Here is a 21,837-nt window from a genome sequence, read left to right as displayed (position 1 = left end):
CTTTGCTTGCGGGAGACAGAGAAAGGCGTTGAAAGGCTTCTCCAACGGAACTTATTTTTTCCGGAGGAAAACACGAACACAGTGTACAGTTGAGTCTTAATAGCTTACTTACAACTGGGCTCGTCAGGCACTCTTCTTGGCTGCAGTGGTTATTATTATATTTACATGCTTCCAGCTCCCGTTTTTGCTCCGTGACAGCTCGGACTTTTCCTTTCTCTCCCTCCCTCGCTCACAGACACATAACGGGTATGGCAGTCCATTCTCCCTGCAGCACGGACTACACTGCCCATGAGGCTACATGCTTTAGAGCTATGCCTGTAGCATTCTGCCTTTTAGCTTAGCACAACAACAACAACAAAAAAGCGCTCTCTCACCCAGGAAACACGCAGAGAGAGAGCGCGTCACCCTGTAACCATGGCAACCGTAACGCTGCCGCCTGGAACAACAGAACGTAGCTGTCAAACAAACCCAAACAGTCTGACCCGCGACAATATGAAACAGGAAAGTACCGCCGTGTATTCCATTTATTTCAACAAAGTAACTGTATTCTGAATACCACCTTTTTAAACGGTAACTGTAACGGAATACAGTTACTCATATTTTGTATTCTGAATACGTAACGGCGGTACATGTATTCCGTTACTCCCCAACACTGTCCACTTGGGTGTCCGAGGGAAACTGTAGCTTGGGGGCGTCTTTGATTCAGGATTTTCAATCAAAGAAGAGATGCATGTTACAGTCTGTAACACAAACACCATAATCCAAAATCAGGAAGATGAATAAAATGATGCAACAATGATGAAACAACAACAACTTACCTTCACTGGTAAGGTTTCATTTAATAGGCATCAGATGAGTTGGATATACCTCATGCTTCAGTAATCCTGTGCAACTCATTTTGCAGCTCAAATAGCATCACATGACTGAACAAAAGAGATTCAATTCAATTTTATTTATACAGTGCCAAATCACAACAACAGTCACCTCAAGGCGCTTTATATTGTAAGGTAGTCCCTACAATCATATGACCCCCTATGAGCAAGCACTTTGGCAACAGTGGGAATGAAAAACTCCGGCAGAACCAGGCTCAGGGAGGGGCGGGGCCATCTGCTGCGACCGGTTGGGACGAGAGAAGGAAGACATTAATAACAAGTGTGATTCAGTGCAGAGAGGTCTATTCTACACAGATTCTACATCCTTAAACCACACTGACCTTTTTTCACTCACTATGCGTCTATACACAACTCTGCATTTATGCATTAGTTATTAATAATCTCCTGCACTCTTCCACAGCATGTCTTTGTCCGCTTTTCCTCCAGTAACTCCCAACCAGTCGTGGCAGATGACCATCCCTCTCTGAGTCTGCTTGTGTTGAAGGTTTCTTCCTGATAAAAGGGAGTTTTTCCTTCCCATTGTCCCAAAACAGCTGCTGGGGTTTTCTCCATTTTGCCAGATTTGTCTGGTGACACCACATAGCTAAACGATCTTTATATGAAGTATTTAAAACCTTGAGAAGCACACACACCATGGTATTGTGAGTCAGTCACGGCGTGTTCTGCAGTACCCCTCCATGAACATTGTGCTGATAATATTCACTTTTACTCATAAGAATTTCTTACAGTTTGACACATATTTACATTTTCACATAACTAATTGACAAATAATCATCATAAAATCATAAAAAGGAAATCCATTATTTTTTCAGTGTAATGTAAATTCGTGGTAGGCAGTATCAGTGATGGAAATAACGGCGTTACAAATAACGGCGTTACTTTTTTCAGTAATGAGTAACCTACTATTCCTACCGTTACAACGCCGTTACCGTTACTAACAAGAAAATGCGGAGCGGTCGCGTTAGTATTTTCCAACAAACAGACGGTTGAAGCTGTGTTTAGCTTACTGCATCTTATATCAGCTGCACGGAAGTAGCTGTAAGTAATCTGGGCGCTACAGCGGACGGCAATCACTTTCTGCCTGACGATCACTTTTTGGCACAACACCTGCTGTTTGACTGAGGAAGAATAAAGTAGTCGTGGTAAGCCAATCACATGACCACTTCAAGATGACAAAGCAACAAGGTGATATATACCAGTTTTTAAATTGTGTTGATAGGCCACGTAAAACCAGAGTCATGATAAACACTATGTACGCGGCGTTTTTTCATGAATAGTTTCGTCACATTTAACGTCTAAGCACAGCGCTAGCAAGCACTCTCTGCTTATGACCAAAAAACAAGAAACAAAACAAAACAAAATCAGCCTGTTCATGTTGGCAGAAAAATGCACAATGTCGACCAATCAAAAATGATATGGCAACATGACATTTTGTTGTTTAAGAAGAGGGGGAAGTTTTAGGAGTGATGGCGAGGGAGAGAGAGAGAGCGAGTTTTGAGATGTGAGAGATTTGTGACGTTTAGCGTGTTTGGAGTGTGTAGTTAATGTGTTGTCTTGTGTAGTTAGTGTGTAGTGTTGTGGATAGTTGTGTTGTGTGTCAGAACAATGAGGCGACTGCTGTCTCCGGGTAGAAACAGGAGTGACACACCTGCTGCTGTCAGACCTGCAGGTATCAGGCTGTGATGTTCTCCTTTATAGTGGACAGAAATGATTTTTTTGGAGTGGCACAAATAATTTGTGTGGCATCTTATTGAAGAACAGCTGATTGTTCTGTAAATAGTTTGAAATTGTTATTTAAAAAGGGTAAAATGTCAATGAATCATATTTCATAACTTTAAATGCAAATATAAATTGTTGTTTGCAAAACATGTGCATATGATTTTAAAATTGACAATTTATATTTGCATTTAAAGTTATGAAATATGATTCAATAAACATGTATGTGGTTGTTACAGTAAAAATTATAACTTTTTCTACTCATTTTTTTGTCTGATTTTAGATGTCTGTGAAGGTTCTCAGTCATCCAGGTCATCGTAGTCTAAGGAGATTGGAAAGAAAAGCGTCTGGACTTCTTTGAGTTGCTTGAAGACATTGTCATCCCCTATGTAGCCGGTGTATCAGAGAAACTCAGGAGAGTTTTCTCCAAGCACGACATCCCAGTGTACTTCAGACCCAGCAACACACTCAGACAGAAACTGGTTCACCCGAAAGACAAAACTCCTAAACACAAACTTAACAATGTGGTGTATGCTGTACAGTGCAGTGAGGAATGCCCAGACCTCTACATCGGAGAGACCAAACAGCCACTTCACAAGCGCATGGCACAACATAGAAGAGCCACCTCCACAGGACAAGACTCAGCAGTTCATCTGCATCTAAAGGTCAAAGGTCACTCTTTCGAGGATGCCAATGTTCACATTTTGGACAGAGAGGACAGATGGTTTGAAAGAGGAGTGAAAGAAGCCATCTATGTCCACTGTGAGCGACCATCTTTGAACAGAGGTGGTGGTTTACGACACCAACTGTCTGCCATCTATAATCCAGTTTTGAGTTCCCTTCCCAGACGCCTTAACGCCCACTCACATCCTGGGCCATCTGACCTCAGGAAATCACATGATAGGGTGGGGCCAGGTTTCACAATGAGCTCACCCGAAACCCTGGCTGATTAGGACCCACACCCGCTTTCACACCTTGGCTCATGTGATTAGGTAGAGGATCATCAGGGGGTCCTTTGTCCCTCTTTGGGGGGGAAACTCCCACTGGGTTTAAATCTGGGACTCCCCACCAATTGACCTTAGAACTGAAGAAGCTTCTCGGATGAGAGGTGAAACGTCTTCAAGCAACTCAAAGAAGTCCAGACGCTTTTCTTTCCAAGCTCCTTAGACTCTGATTTTGGATCAATTGTGTTAATACAGTATGTCAAAACATGACTAAATTCAGACACTTGAGGTTGTGCTGAAAAGGATGATACCAAACAAGGCAAAGTAAATAGTTTTTAAAGGTGAAATGTAGACGGAAAATCAAAAGTAGTTAAAAATGGCCAATTATACCCTGGACCCCACAGGGTTAAACATTTTTTTTAAAGTAACACAATAGTTACTTTTCAAGTAATTAATTACTTTTAGAATCTTGTAACTCAGTTACTAACTCAGTTACTTTTTTGAAGAAGTAACTAGTAACTATAATTAATTACTTTTTCAAAGTAACTTGCCCAACACGGCAGTATATCGTTAGATGTAATGAAAAGAAACGAAAACCCAAGCATCGAGCTCGTCCTCAGGTTCTCTTGTAGTACCTCTACTCGTCCGCTGGGTCGCAGTAATGAGGAAGCGGCAGAGGCAACGAAGAAGATTAGTTATGGCGGTTCAGGTTGAGCTGGGTTATTTGGAGACTTTCCCGTCTCACCTCAGTCCTCTGGATGTTTTGATGTTAAAACCACACTTGGACCGTGTCTTCCTAAATGACACTGATCCGCCGACCGTCCTCTTCACGCCTGAGGGGCCTCAGGGCTCCGGCAGGACGGGCATTTTGCTGCGTGTTCACCAAACTACCGAGGAAGAGACGGCCGACGGAGTGACCTGTCCTACAGCCAACACCGAGTCAGCGCCACGGGTTCGGCTCTTTACCAGCCGGCTTTTCCTGCGGCACCACGGGCTCCAGCAGTTCAGAGGTACCGGAACCGTCCGAGCTATGGAGCCCGTCAGCCTGGACAGAGTCGTAGTTGGAGCCCGCAGCAGGCAGAGCCTCCGCCTGGCTGGATCGGAGCAGTTCAGCGACAGGTTGCTGGAACTCTGCCGCCCGGGACATTGGCTGCTGGCTCGGCAAGGAGACCCGCTGCTGCTCCCCCGACATACAATCCTGGGAGAAGACCCAGGACAGGTGATGTTCAGAGCCAGATTGTCCCCACACTGATTTAGAATCCCACTGTGAAGAAATGCTGTAAACATCGTTTCTGTTTTCAACTGATAATGTTTGTTTTAACTAGCAACAAATGTTTATGATACTTCCACAGTGCAGGTTAGCCTACGTGTTTTACTTATATTTGACTCATGTAGTGATGCTTGTTGCTTTAGATTCACACGTCATATTAGTAAGACGAGGATGGAAAAGGCCCTTTATTTACTTACACTTGTAAATGTTAGAATTATGGTGAAATCATTCTGAGGCCATCTCGCCCGCCCTTTAATATTTTAAACACAATGCTCTCATTTGGATCTTTGATAGTCTGATGTTTATGTGGCAGCTGAAGACAAAGAGCAGGACTGATTGAGTACTTAAACGCATGTTATTTGTTTTGTTCAAAGCTCTAAATTTAGCGATTCACTGATTCTAATAATCGCAGTGAATCATTTTTCACTGAGCAGCTTCTTGTTACAGCTCCAAAATAGAGATATGATAGAGAAGATGTGAGAATACAGACTGATTTGCTTCTGTTTTCTGTTCATGGTGCAGCATCAGCTGTTGGAGCTGCTGGTGCTGGAGTGCAGTCCTGTAAGACAGGGGAGGATCACAGCTGATACGTCTCTGGTTCTGACAGATTGCTGGGATTCAGTCACCCCCCCACCCTGCAGGCCGCTCAGACTCTGTGTGTCAGACTTTGCTCATTACGTTGATGGCCTTTGTGCTGGCCCATGTCTGCTTGATAACAGGAGCGTGCTGGATTCTGGGTTCCCAGGTGTCCCGTGTCCACTGCTATGCAGAGTGGAAGTTCGGGTAATGGACACCCAGCGATGGCTCGAGCTCAAAGAACAACACGGGGTAGCCGTGGATCTGGACAGTTGTGTGTTTGTGACCAAACAGCTGCTTCTCAGACTGGGGCTTTTCAACCAGGAGTGGGTAAGACTGTCGAAGCTCGGCGAATCCAGAGGACCCATAGGAGAGGGCGATGTCACGGGGGCCATCTGCAGGGAGAGGCTGGTCTCTGTGGTGGTGATGGATCTGCCACCAAGTCCAGAACTACAGAGCCATGACAACCTGGGCCTCATCTCACCTACTCTGTGGTTCAACATGACTGAAGGAGAAGTGATCCCTGTGAACAGCTTTATGCTCAGGATGAAGGTGCTTTAACACACTCTGCAAACACTTCAATAAACAAGCAACTGTAAACAGATAACAGATTAGCTAGCCATCTGCACAGTGGGTTTTTTGCATTGTGGGTGGACTGCACCTGGTGGCAGTCGTCCTTGTTCTGCTCCGTAGCCTCGATGAGCAAACCAGTTGAATGTAGAGTAGCTCACCAGCTCACAGCGAGTCTTCAGAGCAGAAGAAATGTCACCAGCTGCAGCCAAGGAGTGCATTGCTGTGAGGAGGCAGTTAAATTATGTCAGGAACCACAACACCTAACCAGTAAGCCCATCCAAGACTGAGAGAGCCAGGCTGAACTTTCAGAGTAAGTGCATGGTAACTCCCAGTCTATCAGTTTTATTCTTGGTTGCCCCGTCGTAACACGTCTGTGCCCACGGGCCCGTTGTTCTCTAGTTGGTCCGCACTTAAAAAAAAGAAGTAGGTAAGAGTATGAACCAGTCAGGGTTTGCTTGCTATCATTAACCTTTTGCTCATCCTTACCAGACATGGGCCACAAACAGTATGTTCAACTTGGAAACATGTGTTTGGAAAACTATAAGCACAGCCACCAGCTGGATCCAGCAGAGTCGGATAAATAAATTACTGCACAGCTGTGAGCAAGTCTGTTTCCTCAGATACATTCGAATATCAGGTTTTTAAATTCAAAGCACACTGCACCTCTGACAGGAGAGTTGTGTGTTTTCAGACCCAGACGTTCCAAACTAAGAAGAAACACAGCGTGTCTTTATATCTGTTTAACCAACAGCACGAATGTTTTCAGCGCTCAGCGGGCGCTCACAGAGGAATCAGCTGTCTGATAGACTGCATTAGTGCCAATGTTCACCAGTCGTCTGACCTTTGAAGGTCGCTCTTTTCGTATAGGTCTGATTGTCTGATAATCCATTAATCTGGAAGAGTTTATTATATTCCAGGATTCCAAATTCATTCAAATATAGTGTCGGTGTAATAGCTGGCACCAGCAGGCATTTTATATTTGTTGAAGACTCATTTTTAATCAGTTGAACTGTTTTGATCCTTCCTTCTTCTTAAAGTTATTCAGGGTTGTACACTTCACACCATAAATATCCTGAATTTGAACCCAGGACCTTCTTGCTGTGAAGCCAAAAAAAAAAAGTTTCATCCCATCAGCAAATCGTCAGTGTTTGGTTTTTTATTTTTGTTTCTGTCTCTCGTCTGGTCTCAGAGATGGGACCCCCCTCCTCCACAGCCCGGTGGTTGCCGCTCTGACACGTTCTGCCGCTTGGCTTCTCCACCGTATGCCAGCGAGCTCCACATCCAGCCGGTCACCTCTCCACTCTACAACAACCTGGGCTGCTATGACAACCTGCTGGCTCAACATTTCTGCACTCCCAGGTTGACTGATGCATCCAAACAGTGTCCTTAACATGTAGAAAGAAAGCAGCACTGTTTTACTCCAGCAGTTTGTCCGGGCTCGTTTCAGGCTGGTGTCACCAGGAGACGTTCTGACTGTTCCAGCTGGAAACCATCCAGACCTGCTCGAGACCCACTCTGAGGGGATCCACAGGTGCCGCTTACTACTGGTTAATAACACAAGTCTTTATGCTCATTACCTAAATCAGATCAGTGTTTCTTAGGAGCACCTTTTTTTGTTAAAGATCAAAGCTTTTGAAAAAATAATTCAAACATTTTAATAAATAAAATGATCAGACGAGGTTTCTCCGAGAATACTGTTAAATGTCAGAACAACATTGGTGGGTGGGTTCATTTACATTTGGAGAGAAGCAAATTGAGTCTAATAGATCAAAAACCACTTTGAGGCTTTAAGTTTCTAAATTAATGTTAAAATCATCCACAATAACCATTTTGTCTGAGCTGAGCTCTAAACAATAGGCAGAAAAATCCTGAGAAATCAGATGAATTCAAATGAATTCTGAATTCTCGTCGAAACAGGCTGAGGAGGAGGAGTGGCTGCAATCTCCCACTACAGCTTATTAAGCAACCAAAGACCCAGACAGTTAATGTGACTCCATGGTGTGGATTCATTTAGGCCATCATAATCATCAGATTTCTGTAAGAGTAAATCAACAAAGCTCAGACGAGAGAAAACTAATGTTTAACTGTTTTATTCTTTGGTGCAGTGGAGGATGCTGTGTGTTATTTGGAGGGCACCAGAGACGGCTGCAGTTAGAAACTGTTTACTGACCTCAGACTGACGTAGCTAATGCACTGCATCACTCTGTCTGTGACTGTTCAGTGAAAAGTGTGTTTCCTCTGAACGTCTTCAGGTGTCCGGTGCTGTTCTTCAGGGTGCAGAAGGTGTGCTCATCTGCAGGAAGAGAAGAAGGAGGAGGAGCTTACTTGGCCAGCAGACAGCACACCTCGCTCTATTTGGTGAACAGTGACAGCTAACCTCAGTCATTCTTCTTTATTTCATTTCCTCTGTGTGCTCCAAACATGCGGTGTGTTATTGGATCCAGAGACTTTGATTTTGGTCTCATCTGACCAGACCAGTGTTTCACAGGCTTGTCTAAATGTTCTTCAGCTAACTTTAAACACTCTTCAACACGCTTTTTCCTTCAGCTATGTGTGATGAACGTGCATACAAGTCATGGTTGAGTGGATTACTTGTGTTTTCTTTGAAACTATTGCACCTGCAGGTCCTTAGTCTTTCTGTGGCTCTCCACATGTCAGCCCCTCGGCCCCTTGGACAACTCTCAGTAATTCTTTTCACTCTGTCTGAAATCCCGAGGGCAGCAGCTGGCCATGGCCAGTTTATGGGGAGCTGATCAGGGGCGGATCTAGAAGGGTGGCATGGGGTGGCAAGTGCATACAAACAGTGAATATAAATGCTAAAACTGAATATATTGCATAGTGTCCCCCCCCCTCCACCATTAACAAATGGTTCAGCCCATAGCAGGACCGGCTTTTTTCTTGTTTTCAGTAGCAAGCGATGCTTATGATTGTGCCAGAGCACATTTTGAACAACACCATGGGAATTTCTGATTTTACACAGGTGGTTGGATGTTACACTCTGGAAATGGAAGGAAGGTGAGTGTTATTAACCCTCTGTGGTCCACGGACACGCTGCACCTCCAAATCACATGACTGATGTAAGCTGACACAGCAACAAGCTGCAGCCACGCTGAGTCTCTATTTCAGCCCACACTGAAAGTTCGGACTTCAAAGTTTTTACATTTTAATTACAGGCCAGTAAATCCAGAGTTATGATAATATATATAAGCCACGCTTTTTTCTAAATACTGTCGTCACGTTTTTGTGTGTGTGTGTTTTAAGTGTTTTCTAAGGACAGCGCGAAAACAGTAAAGAAAGAAAAAAAGCCACCTCTTTGCTATCGGTGGAAAAATGCACCATGTCGACCAATTAAAAAAAAAAAAGTCAACACGTGAGATTTGGTTGTTTAGGAAGAGGGGAGAGTTTTGGGAGTGACGGTAACGGCAGCGAGACAGAGCGAGTGAGAGAGTTTTTAGATGTTCTGGTCTCCAGCAGTGCTCACTTCAGAAATTCTTCTGTAAGCGATGCCATCAGTATGTTTGCAACAAAAAGGCTGTGAAGGTCTTGAGAGAGCTCAGTGGTCTGACCATCATTTCTTGTGTGACGCCTTTTTATAGGCCATCAGTTGGGACTGAACCAGCTGATATCTGCACTGAGTGTTGCTTTCTGATTACTGATCGGGTTCAGCTGGTGCCTGTTTGCAGCTCCCTTTCTTCATGTGTTCAGTACTGTCTCCCCGTGCCATTTCATCATTTATGGACATTTGTATGGACATTTATGGACAGCAGCACTTTTACACATCCGTTTAGTTGGTAATGTGTTCAATACTTATTTTGGATATGGCTGCCAGTGAAACTGGGTTACTGATGTTCATGAATGATTGTGGGATTACTGGTCCAAGTAGCATTTATGGGTGGCTGTAGCTCAGGAGGTAGAACAGGTTGCCTACTAATCGGAAAGTTGGTGGTTCAGTCCCTGGCAAGAACCCCAAGTTGCTCTCCGATGCATCCATTGGAGTGTGAATGTAGTTAGAAAGCACTCAGTTTAGAGACAGTGCTTGTGTGAATGGCTGTGATTGGGTGAATGTGGCGTGTTGTATAGAGCGCTTTGAGTACTCCGGGAGAGTAGAAAAGCACTATATAAGAATCAGTCTGTTTACCATTCATTTTGAAGTGTACAGGGTTGGACTGTCTGCTCAGATGCAGCTGAATGCTGTGAAACTGATTGGTGAATACTTCAGTGTAACACATCCTGTAAAAGCTACTAGAGTTTTTCCAGATATGGTTTAGTGGCCATGTCAGCCAACTGATCTCAATGCTTTAGTTAAACCGTTGAATAAACCCATTTTTAGAGTCAGTGGGTTCGAGTCCGACCCGCTTCCCTCTCTGTGTCCCTGCCTTCATGTCTGTCTTCACTCTATCTGTCCAATAAAGGCTCTTTTCCCAAAGTGTCAGACAGCAGCTTAGCTGTGTCTGAGGATGCTAGCTCAGGGGAGCCCTGACTCACAATAGATGCACTGATGAAACGTGAGTTGTGTGTATTTTGTTATAAAATGTGCCGAAAGTCTTTTTTCTTTTTTCGCTTGATAATTTTTCTACATCTTTGTGTTTTTTCTTTATTTGATCTCCATTTCCATCTTCAGTGTTTTGTTGTCATGTTTCCTGTCTTTGTAGTTTTTCTTTCCTTCTCAGTTTTATTATTATTTTTGTCCCTCGTTCATGTGTGTGTGTCTTTCATGTCCTCTGTGCCTGCACTTCTTATATTCTGCCTTATTTGCCTTAGCTCGGGGATAACAGGGTTGCAGGCACTGTTGATTTATCACAGCAAGTAAATGAGACTGTTTGTTTGCAGGGATCTTACTCACGGTGCAGTCTTTTCTAAATCTAAGCTGTTGTTAGTCAGCGTTGTTGCTCTGACAGCTTCCCCCCATCTCCTCAGGGAACATCTATAAACAGCCCCGTCCCATGTTCTCTCCTGGAGGGAGCAGCTCTGTCTCCTCCAGGCCTTAACAAGACTGTGGAGCTCCTCATCGACACCATCCTGCCTCACCTGCAGCACAGGTAACCGACCTGTCTGCTCAGATTTACAACAGCAGGCAGTGAAAAATACAACTCAATAGGACCTGAGCTTGAAGTTCACATAAACAAACCTAGTTCAGTAACAGAGGGATGCATGATGGCACACTGCTGATGTTGGCTGCATGTCTGCTCTCAGCAGCTCTCTGTCTGGTTGCACTGTCCTCCTTCACGGTGCTGCAGGAAGTGGAAAGATGGCAGCAGTGAGGGCAGCAAGTGGCAGACTAAACCTCCACCTGCTGAAGGTACAACAGCCGTGCTCAAGTTTTAGAATCATAAGATAATTAGACATCAGCACATTCTTCTTAATTCCTCTCTGCAGGAGAATATTTTGTCTTTAAATAAAAGGCAGCGTATTGTTTGGCTGCTGTTGTATCTCGTTTGCAGGTAGACTGTGTGAGCCTGTGCGCTGACAGTCCTGCAGCCTCTGAGGTAAAGCTGGCGTCAGTGTTTCAGAGGGCCGAGGCCCTGCAGCCCTGCGTTCTGCTACTCAGGAACCTGCAGCTCGTCCTCAGATCACGAGGGGCTGCCGAGAGCGATTGCAGGGTCCAGGCAAAGCTCTGCCAGCTGCTCAGCTGTGCCCCCACCAGGTCAGTGACTGCCTCTAACCCTCATTCAAATACACTGGTCCAGCTTATCAAGTAGGTGATCATGTTGATGAAATGAGCTTTCCTTTTATTACATCCCCTACCTGTAAACCATGCACCACTACAGGAGCGCAGAGTTTGACTAGGTGCCACACCAACAGCTGCACTTTCACTCGGCTCTACTTCAGAGCATGCAGCAGAGACGTGCACAAGTGTTTTTAGTCAAACCGGAAGTCTCCTGTGTGAGCCATGGCTCAGAATATAATGAAATGTATCTGTGGTTATCTTTCAGTGTGGTGATGGTGGCAACTGTCTGCAAACTTCGAGATTTGCCTGCAGGCATCATGGCAGCGTTTGTCCATCAGGTAGCAATAGAGAGTCCAACTGAAGAGCAGCGGCGTGCCATGCTTTCCAGCCTGAGCAGAGACCTGCACTTAGGGAAGGATGTCAACTTGGAGAACCTCTCCAGACTCACCACAGTGCGTAATGACATCGACTCTACTTCACACCACCACTGGGGCAGAATGATTATCGTTAAAGCTCAGCCGTTCAGGTGAAAACATGTTAGGCAGCTGTGTTGGTCCAAATTAGAGACCTTTGTAAAGCTACTCTGGGGAAGGTTTCAGGTTGTTTCTAACCATGAAAGCCTAAAAGCTTCTTCTAGCTGCTCCTGTGTTCAGGAGTTGCCACAGCTGGTTGGATCCACATGTTGGATTTGGATTTCGATGCTGGTTGCCCTTCCTGAGTGTGGTTCCTGTTTCAGTCCACATGTTCTTCCTCTGCTCCACAGGGTTTTGTGTTGGGGGATCTCAGTGCTTTGCTGGTTGAGGCTGGTAGAGCTGCCTACAGGAGGCTGATCCACAGCTGGTGAGAATAACTACATCTTACAGGACAAGATTACCTTCTAGTCCAGATCAAATGTGTCATACTTCATCACCTGTAGTTTATAACCCAGTCTCTGAAACATGTTGGTTTTGATGGTTGTGGTCCTGGAAACAGCGAGGCGGCGGCGTATTTAAACGCTGTGGCTCGGTGCTCTCAGCTTCTTGGGTTTTGTGTCTGAAGCTCTAATTCAGTATGGAAGGGTTGAATGCTCCCCTCTCATCTCTCGACTGAACGTCCTTCTGCCTCCTGGAAAAAGGTGTAGACCGGGGTGGGGGACTCCAGGCCTCGAGGGCCGCAGGTTTTAGATCTCACCCTGGGTCAACACACCTGAATCAGATGATTAGTTCATTGCCAGGCCTCTGGAGAACTTCAAGACATGCTGAGGACACCGGCTCTTGAGGCCTGGAGTTCCCCACCCCTGGTGTAGAACCCTCAGATGGAGAGACAGCTTCTTCTCCACAGCACCATGTCTACCTCACCCCTGCATACCTCATGCTTAAAGAACTGAGGACACTTGACAACAGTTAGTACAGTGCTACTTTGTAAATTGTTTGCCTCTTACGTATCCTGTTGTCTGTGTCTTAAATACTGCTGTTCTACTCTGAGAGTTACCGCCCAATGAATAATGAATACTTAATCGTGACAGAATGAAGAATGGTGTCTCGCTGAACAGCCTGTAGTTCAGTCTTTATTGTTGTTTGTGCAGTGGTGCTCAGCAGCAGGAGGATCTGTGCTCTAGCGGAGTGACCATCCTGAACCAGGACTTCACCTCTGCTCTGGAGATCCTGCAGGACACCCTGTCCAAGGCCATCGGGGCCCCGAAGGTGACCAAAGACTAAAAGAACGTTATATTTCCATTTTTTATTGTTTTTGCTAGCGCCCCTAATAAGGCCACACACACAAATTTGTTGTGCATGACTGGTTGTCTGTGGCAGACTGTGGTGGAGTCGACTAAAGCAGAAGAATAACCTTTACTCAGTTTTTAGAAATTCAAATCCATGTTTGGAAAAATGAACTGACACAACAGGCAGTGATCTTTGTTTGTGTAAACATAATATTCTTTATTTACAAAAAAAAGTGAATATAACAGTAAAGACTTCTGTGTGTCATCAGGTTGTCTGTTTACAGTGAGAATAGAGAGTTGTGTTTAAGTCATTCCTGTTGTATAGATACACTGAGGAGGTGTGTGTGTGTCACACAGGTGCAGCTTAATAAATTGGAAAGAAGCTGCTGTTTCTTGTTTCATCACGTTGTTGTCCTTTGTGTCCCGTGTTGTGAGTAGATACCTAATGTGCACTGGGAGGATGTCGGCGGTCTCCAGCATGTGAAGAAGGAGATCCTAGACACGGTTCAGCTTCCTTTGCAGTGTCCTGAGCTCTTGTCTCTGGACCTGAACCGGACTGGAATCCTGCTGTGTGGACCACCAGGGACAGGAAAGACTCTGCTGGCCAAAGCTGTGGCTACTGAGTGCTCCATGACTTTCCTCAGGTAGATTTAGTTCCACTTCATAAGAACGAAACAGGAAGAAAGGTGTCACGCTGAAAAGAATCAGCATTTGTTTGCTGAGATTTGCTGCTAATGGCCAAGTGTTCACTGACACCTTTACTTCTGTTTTTTAGTGTCAAAGGTCCAGAGCTCATCAACATGTACGTGGGTCAGAGTGAAGAAAACATCAGAGAAGGTCTTTCTTAGTCTATACATTCAACCGTATTTGCTTTGGTAATATTGTCAGGTTTAAGCTGGGGCGATCGTGGCTCAAGAGTTGGGAGTTCGCCTTGTAATCGGAAGGTTACCGGTTCGAGCCCCGGCTCGGACAGTCTTGGTCGTTGTGTCCTTGGGCAAGACACTTCACCCGTTGCCTACTGGTGGTGGTCAGAGGGCCCGGCGGCGCCAGTGTCCGGCGGCGCCAGTGTCCGGCGGCGCCAGTGTCCGGCGGCGCCAGTGTCCGGCGGCGCCAGTGTCCGGCGGCCTCGCCTCTGTCAGTGCGCCCCAGGGTGGCTGTGGCTACAATGTAGCTGCCATCACCAGTGTGTGAATGTGTGCGTGAATGGGTGAATGACTGGATATGTAAAGCGCTTTGGGGTCCTTAGGGACCGTAAGGGCGCTGTATAAATACAGGCCATTTACCATTTAAGCTAACGTCCGACATCTGGGGGGGTGGCTGTAGAGCAGGTCAGCCACTAACCAGAAGGTCGGTGGTTCGATCCCAGGCTGCTCCAGGCTACATGCCAAATATCCTTGGGCAAGATACTAACCCCATGTTTGCCTACTGGTGGTGGTCAGAGGGCCCGGTGGCACCAGTGTCCGGCAGCCTCGCCTCTGTCAGTGCGCCCCAGGGCAGCTGTGGCTACAATGGAGCTTGCCATCGCCAGTGTGTGAATGGGTGAATGACTGGATGTGTAAAGCGCTTTGGGGTCCTTAGGGACTAAGTAAAGCGCTATACAAATGCAGGCCATTTATCTGAGACTGAAAACTCACTGAGTTACTATAAAGCCACATTATTATTTTTCTTGGAACATTGTTTCATTTTAACATGACTTCAAACAAAAATCCGACTTGTGTGTACTGCAGAGCGCCTGGACAGATTGTCGCTCCTTCTTCAAGCCATTACAAAAAAATTGAAGTTTATTTTTTAAAATGGCTCACTTTAAAAAACAAAACAAAACAGTCGTCTCTTCCTGTTCTTCTTTTTGTTTTGCTGCATTTACAGTGAAAAATATTCTTGTTTCCAAAAATGAATCACCCAGGGTTAAATTAGAACAGATTTTTAAATAAATGTTATATATTTTTGTACATGTAGACTGATGTGGATGTTGTCATCAGTTTTCCGCAGAGCACACTCAGCAGCTCCCTGCGTCATCTTCTTTGATGAGCTAGACTCTCTGGCTCCCAGCAGAGGGCGCAGTGGAGACTCTGGAGGGGTGATGGACAGGTGTGTGCATGCCTTCATTTTTATTTTGTTTGAATATTTATAATATTTGGTGTTTTTGATTTTTTTTTCTTTTCTTTTTGTTCAAAAGAAATAAATCCTGCCTTTTTCTTTATTGGGAAGCACTCTTTGGCACCTTGACCGAGAGACATAATTTACTGTGCTCAGCTCTTGTACCATCGATAAATTTTACTTGCCTTTTTGTACAGAGTTGTGTCTCAGCTGTTGGCTGAGCTTGATGCGCTGCACTCATCTGGTGGGGTTTTTGTAATCGGAGCCACAAATCGTCCAGACCTTCTGGACCAGTCACTGCTCAGACCTGGCAGGTCAGCGCTCTCACTAACTCACACACAGTTATGTTTGCATCACTTCACATGAACCACAGAATTACCCTGCTGCTTAGTTGAATTGTGATGTGATTTATTACTTTTCCTGATGAGTTTTTGTTTGCAATTCCTAAATTCAAGACTTCTTCAATAAAGCAATTCTGGTTCCCTTTCAGTTGTTTCACTCGGTACAACACATAAGCATGGGGTCCTCCCCTCTCTATTTAGCTCTGTTGTCTTCCGACTTGAAGTTAGCTTAACTGCCCCTGTTGGTCTTAGCCTCCAACGCACAGTTGGTGCATAGGATGCCCGTGGAGCGATAATTTCGAGTTTTCCTTAGCGTTTTAGAATGGACACCAAATCAAAGCAAGCAAAGCAAAAATCTTCTGTTTGCCCCTGTCCTCAGGGGTGCGGTTTCTCTTTGCACGACAGGGACCAGCACGATGCATGGGATTATCCACGCTATGAGAGCATTGATGGAGCCGAAGCCTGTTATTTTGTCACTAGCTCTGGCGTTCGAGCTTGGAAAGACGGGTAATGTTTGTGGAGAAAGTGCTGGGACATACGGTTGTCGCACTCCATGACCCTCTCCTCTCTGAGTCTGGGGCCCCGGCTTCATCCGAGTCATGAGCTCCGTCACTATGTTCCAGATGTACCAGGTGATGTGCCTGGCGGAGCTCAGATTGCTGGTTCCTGATGAAAGCCCGCTGGGACCTCGGCCTGCGAGTCTTGAACAAATATTTACGAAGGTACAAGGTCAAGATGCTAACAATCAGCTTTTGAATGCAGTCGGCCTGGAGGATTGTTTCAGACCAACTGATCTAATAGATGCTTATTTTCTTGTGAATATACACCCGAACCATAGGCAGTTTCTGAGGTTTGGATTCGAGGGCGTAGCTTACGAATACCTGGTGCTGCCATTCGGGTTGTCTCTCACTCCTCGCACCTTCGCAAAATGTGCCAAGGCAGCATTGGCACTCCTCAGAGAGAGAGAGGCATTTGCATCTTAGCCTATGTAGATGACTGGGGTCTCGTAGCTTGCTCCAGAGAGTAGGTGGCGACACAGCTGTCACTGGTTCTGTCAAATATTCAGGCACTGGGTTTCTCTGTGAACTTTCAAAGAGCTTGCTAGTTCAGAGTCAGGACATTTCTTTCCTCGGTTTGGAAATATGCTTGCTTTCCAGCTGCGCATGTTTGTCGGCTGCATTTCATTGCTGATTTACTTAGTTTCAGCTGGGGTGCAGACTGCATTTCCAAGCAATATTACGTTTGTTGGGCATGATGGCATCTATGATCACTGTAGTGCCACTTGAATTGTTAAAGATGAGAGCGTTTCAGTGCTGCATCTTGCACGCTAGCTCTTGGTCCTGTAGGGAGCCGGGGTGCTACATCAGGGTGTTGTTTCACAAGGTGGTGTCCACAGATGCTTCCCTAAGGGGGTGGGGAGTGCTGTGCTAGGGCACATCAGTGAGAGGGATCTAGACTACAGTCCAGCGTGATCTGCACATCAACCACTTAGAGCTGCTAGCAGTGTTCTTGGCTCTCAAGCATTTTAATTCAATTCAGTTTTATCTATACAGCGCCAAATCACAACAACAGTTGCCTCAAGGCGCTTTATATTGTAAGGTAGACCCTACAATAATACATACAGAGAAAAACTCAACAATCATATGACCCCCTATGAGCAAGCACTTTGGCGACAGTGGGTAGAAAAAACTCCCTTTTAACAGGAAGAAACCTCCAGCAGAACCAGGCTCAGGGAGGGGCGGGGCCATCTGCTGTGACCGGTAGATGGCTGGTGATGAGATGCACAAATGAGAGCTCATTTCTGTCCAGTTCTGAGGCGCCAGCATGTCCTAGTCAGTACAGACAAATCAACAGAGGTCTCTTACATAAACAGGCAGGGAGGAAGACGCTCCCTTCCCCTGTTGAAGCTGTCTTACTCTCTACTGTTATGGTGCAGTGTTCGTTTTATGTCTCTGAGAGCCACCTATGTTATGGGCCATTTGAACCTGGGGCCAGACCTTCTCTCCACAGGGGGTCCTCTGGTGAGGGAATGGAGGTTCCACCCTTTTGATAGTGGCCCAGATTTGGGATCTGTTTGGCAAGGTGCAAATTGCACCAATCTTTTTGCCTCCAGGGTAAACACTCACTGCCCCCTGTTCTTCTCCATAATTGACCACGTTGAACCCTTGGGCATGGACGCGCAAGCGCACCAATGGCCAGACGTGCTCCTGTATGCATTTCTCCCGGTGGCAATGATATCTCCAGTTCTAGAGAGAGTGGCTCACCAGTGTCTTTCTCTGATTCTAGTGGCCCCTTGGTGGCCCACAAGGTCATGGTATGCAGAGATAATTGGTCTGCTAGCAGTGAGTCCTTGGCAGCTTCCTCTCCGCAGGCACCTCCTCTCACCCGTGATTCACCCACGCCGGGTCTGTGGTGCCTTCATGCTTACCTGGTCAAACTTGATTGCTACTGCAGCATCCACTAGAGGCTGGTACCCTCACAAATAGCAGGCCTTGGAGCGATGTTGCTGAGACCGCCACACTCTCCCATTCCAGTGCTCCGTTGTGGATGTGTTGACATTCCTGCAGGAGCTGCTGGATAAGGCCCTTTCATTTTCTACAGTTAAGGTTTATTTAGCAGCTATATCTGCTTGTCATATTGACTTTGACAGGGTGACACCAGGTGCACATCCCCTTGCCATACGTTCTTTGAAAGGGGTTTGCTGGCTGAGACCCGTGGTTAGGTTAATGTAGGACACCGGCCCTCGAGGCCTGGAGTTGGACACCCCTGGTCTAAACAGAGGCTGTCCCACTGGATTATAGAAGCTATCTCAATGGCGTACAGTACCGAGGGTCTTACTTTGCCCCAGGGGGTGAGAGCCCGTTCCACCAGGGGAATGGCGACCTCATGGGCTCTTTTTAAAGGCGTGCCTGTAGCTGATATTTGTGCTGCAGCTAGTTGGGCATAACCACACACTTTTCTGTGGTTTTATCGGTTGGACGTTACGGCCCCTTCAGTGGCTCATGCCATCCTTTTTGCTCGGTCTGCTAAGGTGGTCCGACCCTAGTTTGGTGACAGCTCTGCGGGGCGTGTACATATGTCCCATACTTATGTGACGTACCAAGTGAATCGACTGAAAGGGAACGAACAGTTATATCTATAACTTCTGTTCCCTGAAGGAGAGGAACAAGGTACAACACAACGTTGCCCTACCACACAGCTTGGCTCGGTGAAGAGTGACTATTGAACTGAGGGATGCCTGTGATGACACGGGGTATATGTGCAGGCAGGGCCGTGTGCATGTCATCACAGGTCATTCGCTTTAAAGCCGTGAATAAAGGTTTCTTCAGCCAGGGCACGTGGGAGCGTAATATCAAATACTTATGTGTTGTACCTCGTTCCTCTCCTTCAGGGAACAGAAGTTATAGATATAACGTTTTGTTTCATTTGGAGTCAATTAGACGGATTTCTCTGATTTCAGTGTGTGTCTGAACCTCTCCTGGACTTTGTCTTCTTAGGTTTGATAAGCTGGTCTACATGGGAATCAATGAGGATCGTGTTTCCCAGCTGCAGGTTTTTCAGGCCATCCTCAGAACGTAAGAACAGCACTTCCTGCGAAGGCCGGGCCTTTACACAAGCTGCACAAAAGCTAGGCACAAAAAACAGCCATCGACCTTTCTTCTCCGACATATTTCATTCTCATATGTTTCATAAAATACTTTGGTCTTCACAGCTTCAGTACAGTGAACCTGTCATCGGATTAAAATAAAATTATGAAATTATGAGCATGAAAAATTTGTGTTTACGTAGCATCAGTCCATTTAAATGGTAAGTACTATACTTTAACTTCATCTTTTAAAACACAAGCTTATTTCTTGGTTCCAGGTTTCAGTTAGACCCTGCTGTGAATCTCCAAGAGGTGGTGGACTGCTGCCCTGCTCACATGACCGGTGCTGACCTATACGCTCTTTGTTCAGATGCCACGATGGCAGCCATCAAGAGGAAGATCTCTCTCATCAATGACGGTGAGGAAAGCACTTTTGGATGATGTTGCCCTGTTGGACAGAAGGGAAAAAGTTGGCTAAATTTGAGAAGATAAATGTGGAACTGATTGTTTGTGTAAAAACAACAAAAATTTGATCACAAAAGATGCACTTCCTGTTTCTCTTTCTGTGCTTGTTGTTGTTTGTAGTAAACACTGATGGACTATATGTATAGAAAACTGAGTGCCATGTCAAACTGCAGTCTGCCAGCTGAAAGTTGTGCCTGTTAACAGCTGATTCTGCTGGTCTAACAAAAATGATGCAAAAAGATCACTGTTCCACATCTTTAAGCTTTTGAACAGGTGGTGAGATCGGCGCGACTTACCTGTCTGCTCTTCTCTGTTCTCCCTTCAAACCTTTTACCCTCTCCATCCCTTCCTCTCTCGATGTCAGGTCTAGACTCTGAAGACTCTCCTGTCCTCCTCTCCACTGAGGATTTCTCCACTGCTTTAGAAAACTTCAAGTCATCAGTTTCTGATGAGGAGCTCCTGCGATACAAAGACATTCAACAAAAACTCGCTGCAAAGTAGAAACACACAGACATCTGTTTGTCATGGGGCTGACAGATGTTCAACAGTTAGTTTCATTTAAATCACCTCAGAAAAATCACTGCTGTACAATACTGCACGGCAATGTAAATCATGTAAACAGAAGTTGGTAATATATTTAATTAATAAAGACACTAATGAAAAGTGGTTTGTCTGTCTCTGTGTTAGCCGTGTGACGGACCGTCAGTCTGTCCCGGGTGTGCCCGGCCTCTCGCAGCCTATAGGCTCACTGTGACCCTGGACTGGGTGGATGAAAACTGGTGTAGAATTTCACTGTGTTTGGTGGAGCTGCCATCATTATTTGTAATTGCCACATAAGCGGGACATCGGAAAGATCTGGAATGGTATTTCAGCACCTTCAGTAAATCTGAGAGGCAGCTTAATGCTGTTAAGGAAGATCTTTCTATTTCTGTGCTGGAGCCATGGTTCCACCTGCAATGCTCGCCACACAGCCTGCTTTCCTTCTTGTCTCTGTCATGCATGTAAGCATGCATAGGTCAAAGTTGCAGCCAGTGTTTCACATGTAACTACCATGAACAAAGCTGATGATACCGTAAACTCCCACAAAACAGGAATCAGCAGCAGACATGTTTAAGATAATCTGTTGGACCCTTTTGACAGCCATGTTAGTGATACTCATAGTTCCCAAAGTGCCATGTTATACTTTCTACTTTTACTTTAAACTTTATTCCTTTTCATTTCCTGGACAGCGAGGAACACTGGTTTGAGCGCCGAGTCAAGGGAGACCATTTACGTGAAAAGGGAAAGACCATCTCTGAATCGAGGAGGGGGCCTAAGGGTACATCTGTCACCATCTTGCAATGCTGTGATTGCAGCCATTCCCCCAACTCTCTGTGAATGGGACTCATGGCCATTGGTCAGTGAGCTTTGTTCAATGATCATGAGAATTTGCATATTAATGATCATAAACTGACCTCCCAGCCCATTGTTCCTTCAGTGGGCTGGTTTCTGTCATTATGCAAATGTACTGTTTATAAGATTGGGGAAAACTGCAGTCAGCTGAGACTGAAGAAGTCACTTGGATGAGTGATGAAACGTTTCTCCCACCAAGCGCTACGTCCAGATGAACAGAATCAACTTTTTGGGGCTGTTATAATAGATGTAATTTATCCACCTGGGGGCAGGGGTTGTTGGTATTACATGTCCAAAGAATAGAAGCCATGATGTGATCCTGCAACTATTTAATTGCATGCTTTAAATTTATCAGGGACCTCTGGGGTGTCTATGTATCTTTGTTTGAAATCATTAACAATAGCAGCCCGTCTGACAGCCTGGTGGAAGTGTTTTAACAAATGTGTCCTTAGCACCATCTAAATAAACTTCTATTTTGAACAGTTCTGACTTTACAATTAATATGTGTGTGATCTGTGTGCTGTGGGTGGGTGCGGTCCTTAATGATGTTGTGTGCCCTTTTTCCAATCTGGGTGATGTAAATCTCCTCTAGTGGTGGGAGGGGTACTCCACAG

At 45.5% G+C, this 21,837-nt stretch overlaps 1 protein-coding gene across 1 annotated transcript; it reads left to right on the top strand.

Moving 5' to 3' along the window:
- Window positions 1-4,214: 4,214 nt before the first annotated feature.
- On the top strand, window positions 4,215-20,494 carry pex6 (peroxisomal biogenesis factor 6). The gene is made up of 18 exons (XM_003456553.5): window positions 4,215-4,772; window positions 5,346-5,951; window positions 7,162-7,331; window positions 7,420-7,503; window positions 8,225-8,330; window positions 10,890-11,011; window positions 11,166-11,271; window positions 11,414-11,616; window positions 11,906-12,092; window positions 12,404-12,480; window positions 13,205-13,322; window positions 13,781-13,986; window positions 14,118-14,179; window positions 15,322-15,430; window positions 15,637-15,753; window positions 19,278-19,355; window positions 19,645-19,784; window positions 20,196-20,494. The coding sequence occupies exons 1-18, from the start codon at window positions 4,215-4,217 to the stop codon at window positions 20,330-20,332; spliced, it is 3,186 nt and encodes a 1,061-aa protein (XP_003456601.4). The 3' UTR covers window positions 20,333-20,494.
- The last annotated feature ends 1,343 nt before the right edge of the window (window positions 20,495-21,837 follow it).

The sequence above is a fragment of the Oreochromis niloticus genome, linkage group LG6, assembly GCF_001858045.2.
Source record: "Oreochromis niloticus isolate F11D_XX linkage group LG6, O_niloticus_UMD_NMBU, whole genome shotgun sequence".
NCBI classification, from domain to species: Eukaryota; Metazoa; Chordata; class Actinopteri; order Cichliformes; family Cichlidae; genus Oreochromis; species Oreochromis niloticus.
Note: the sequence above shows the minus strand (reverse complement) of the source record. Positions and strands in the feature narration are given on the sequence as shown.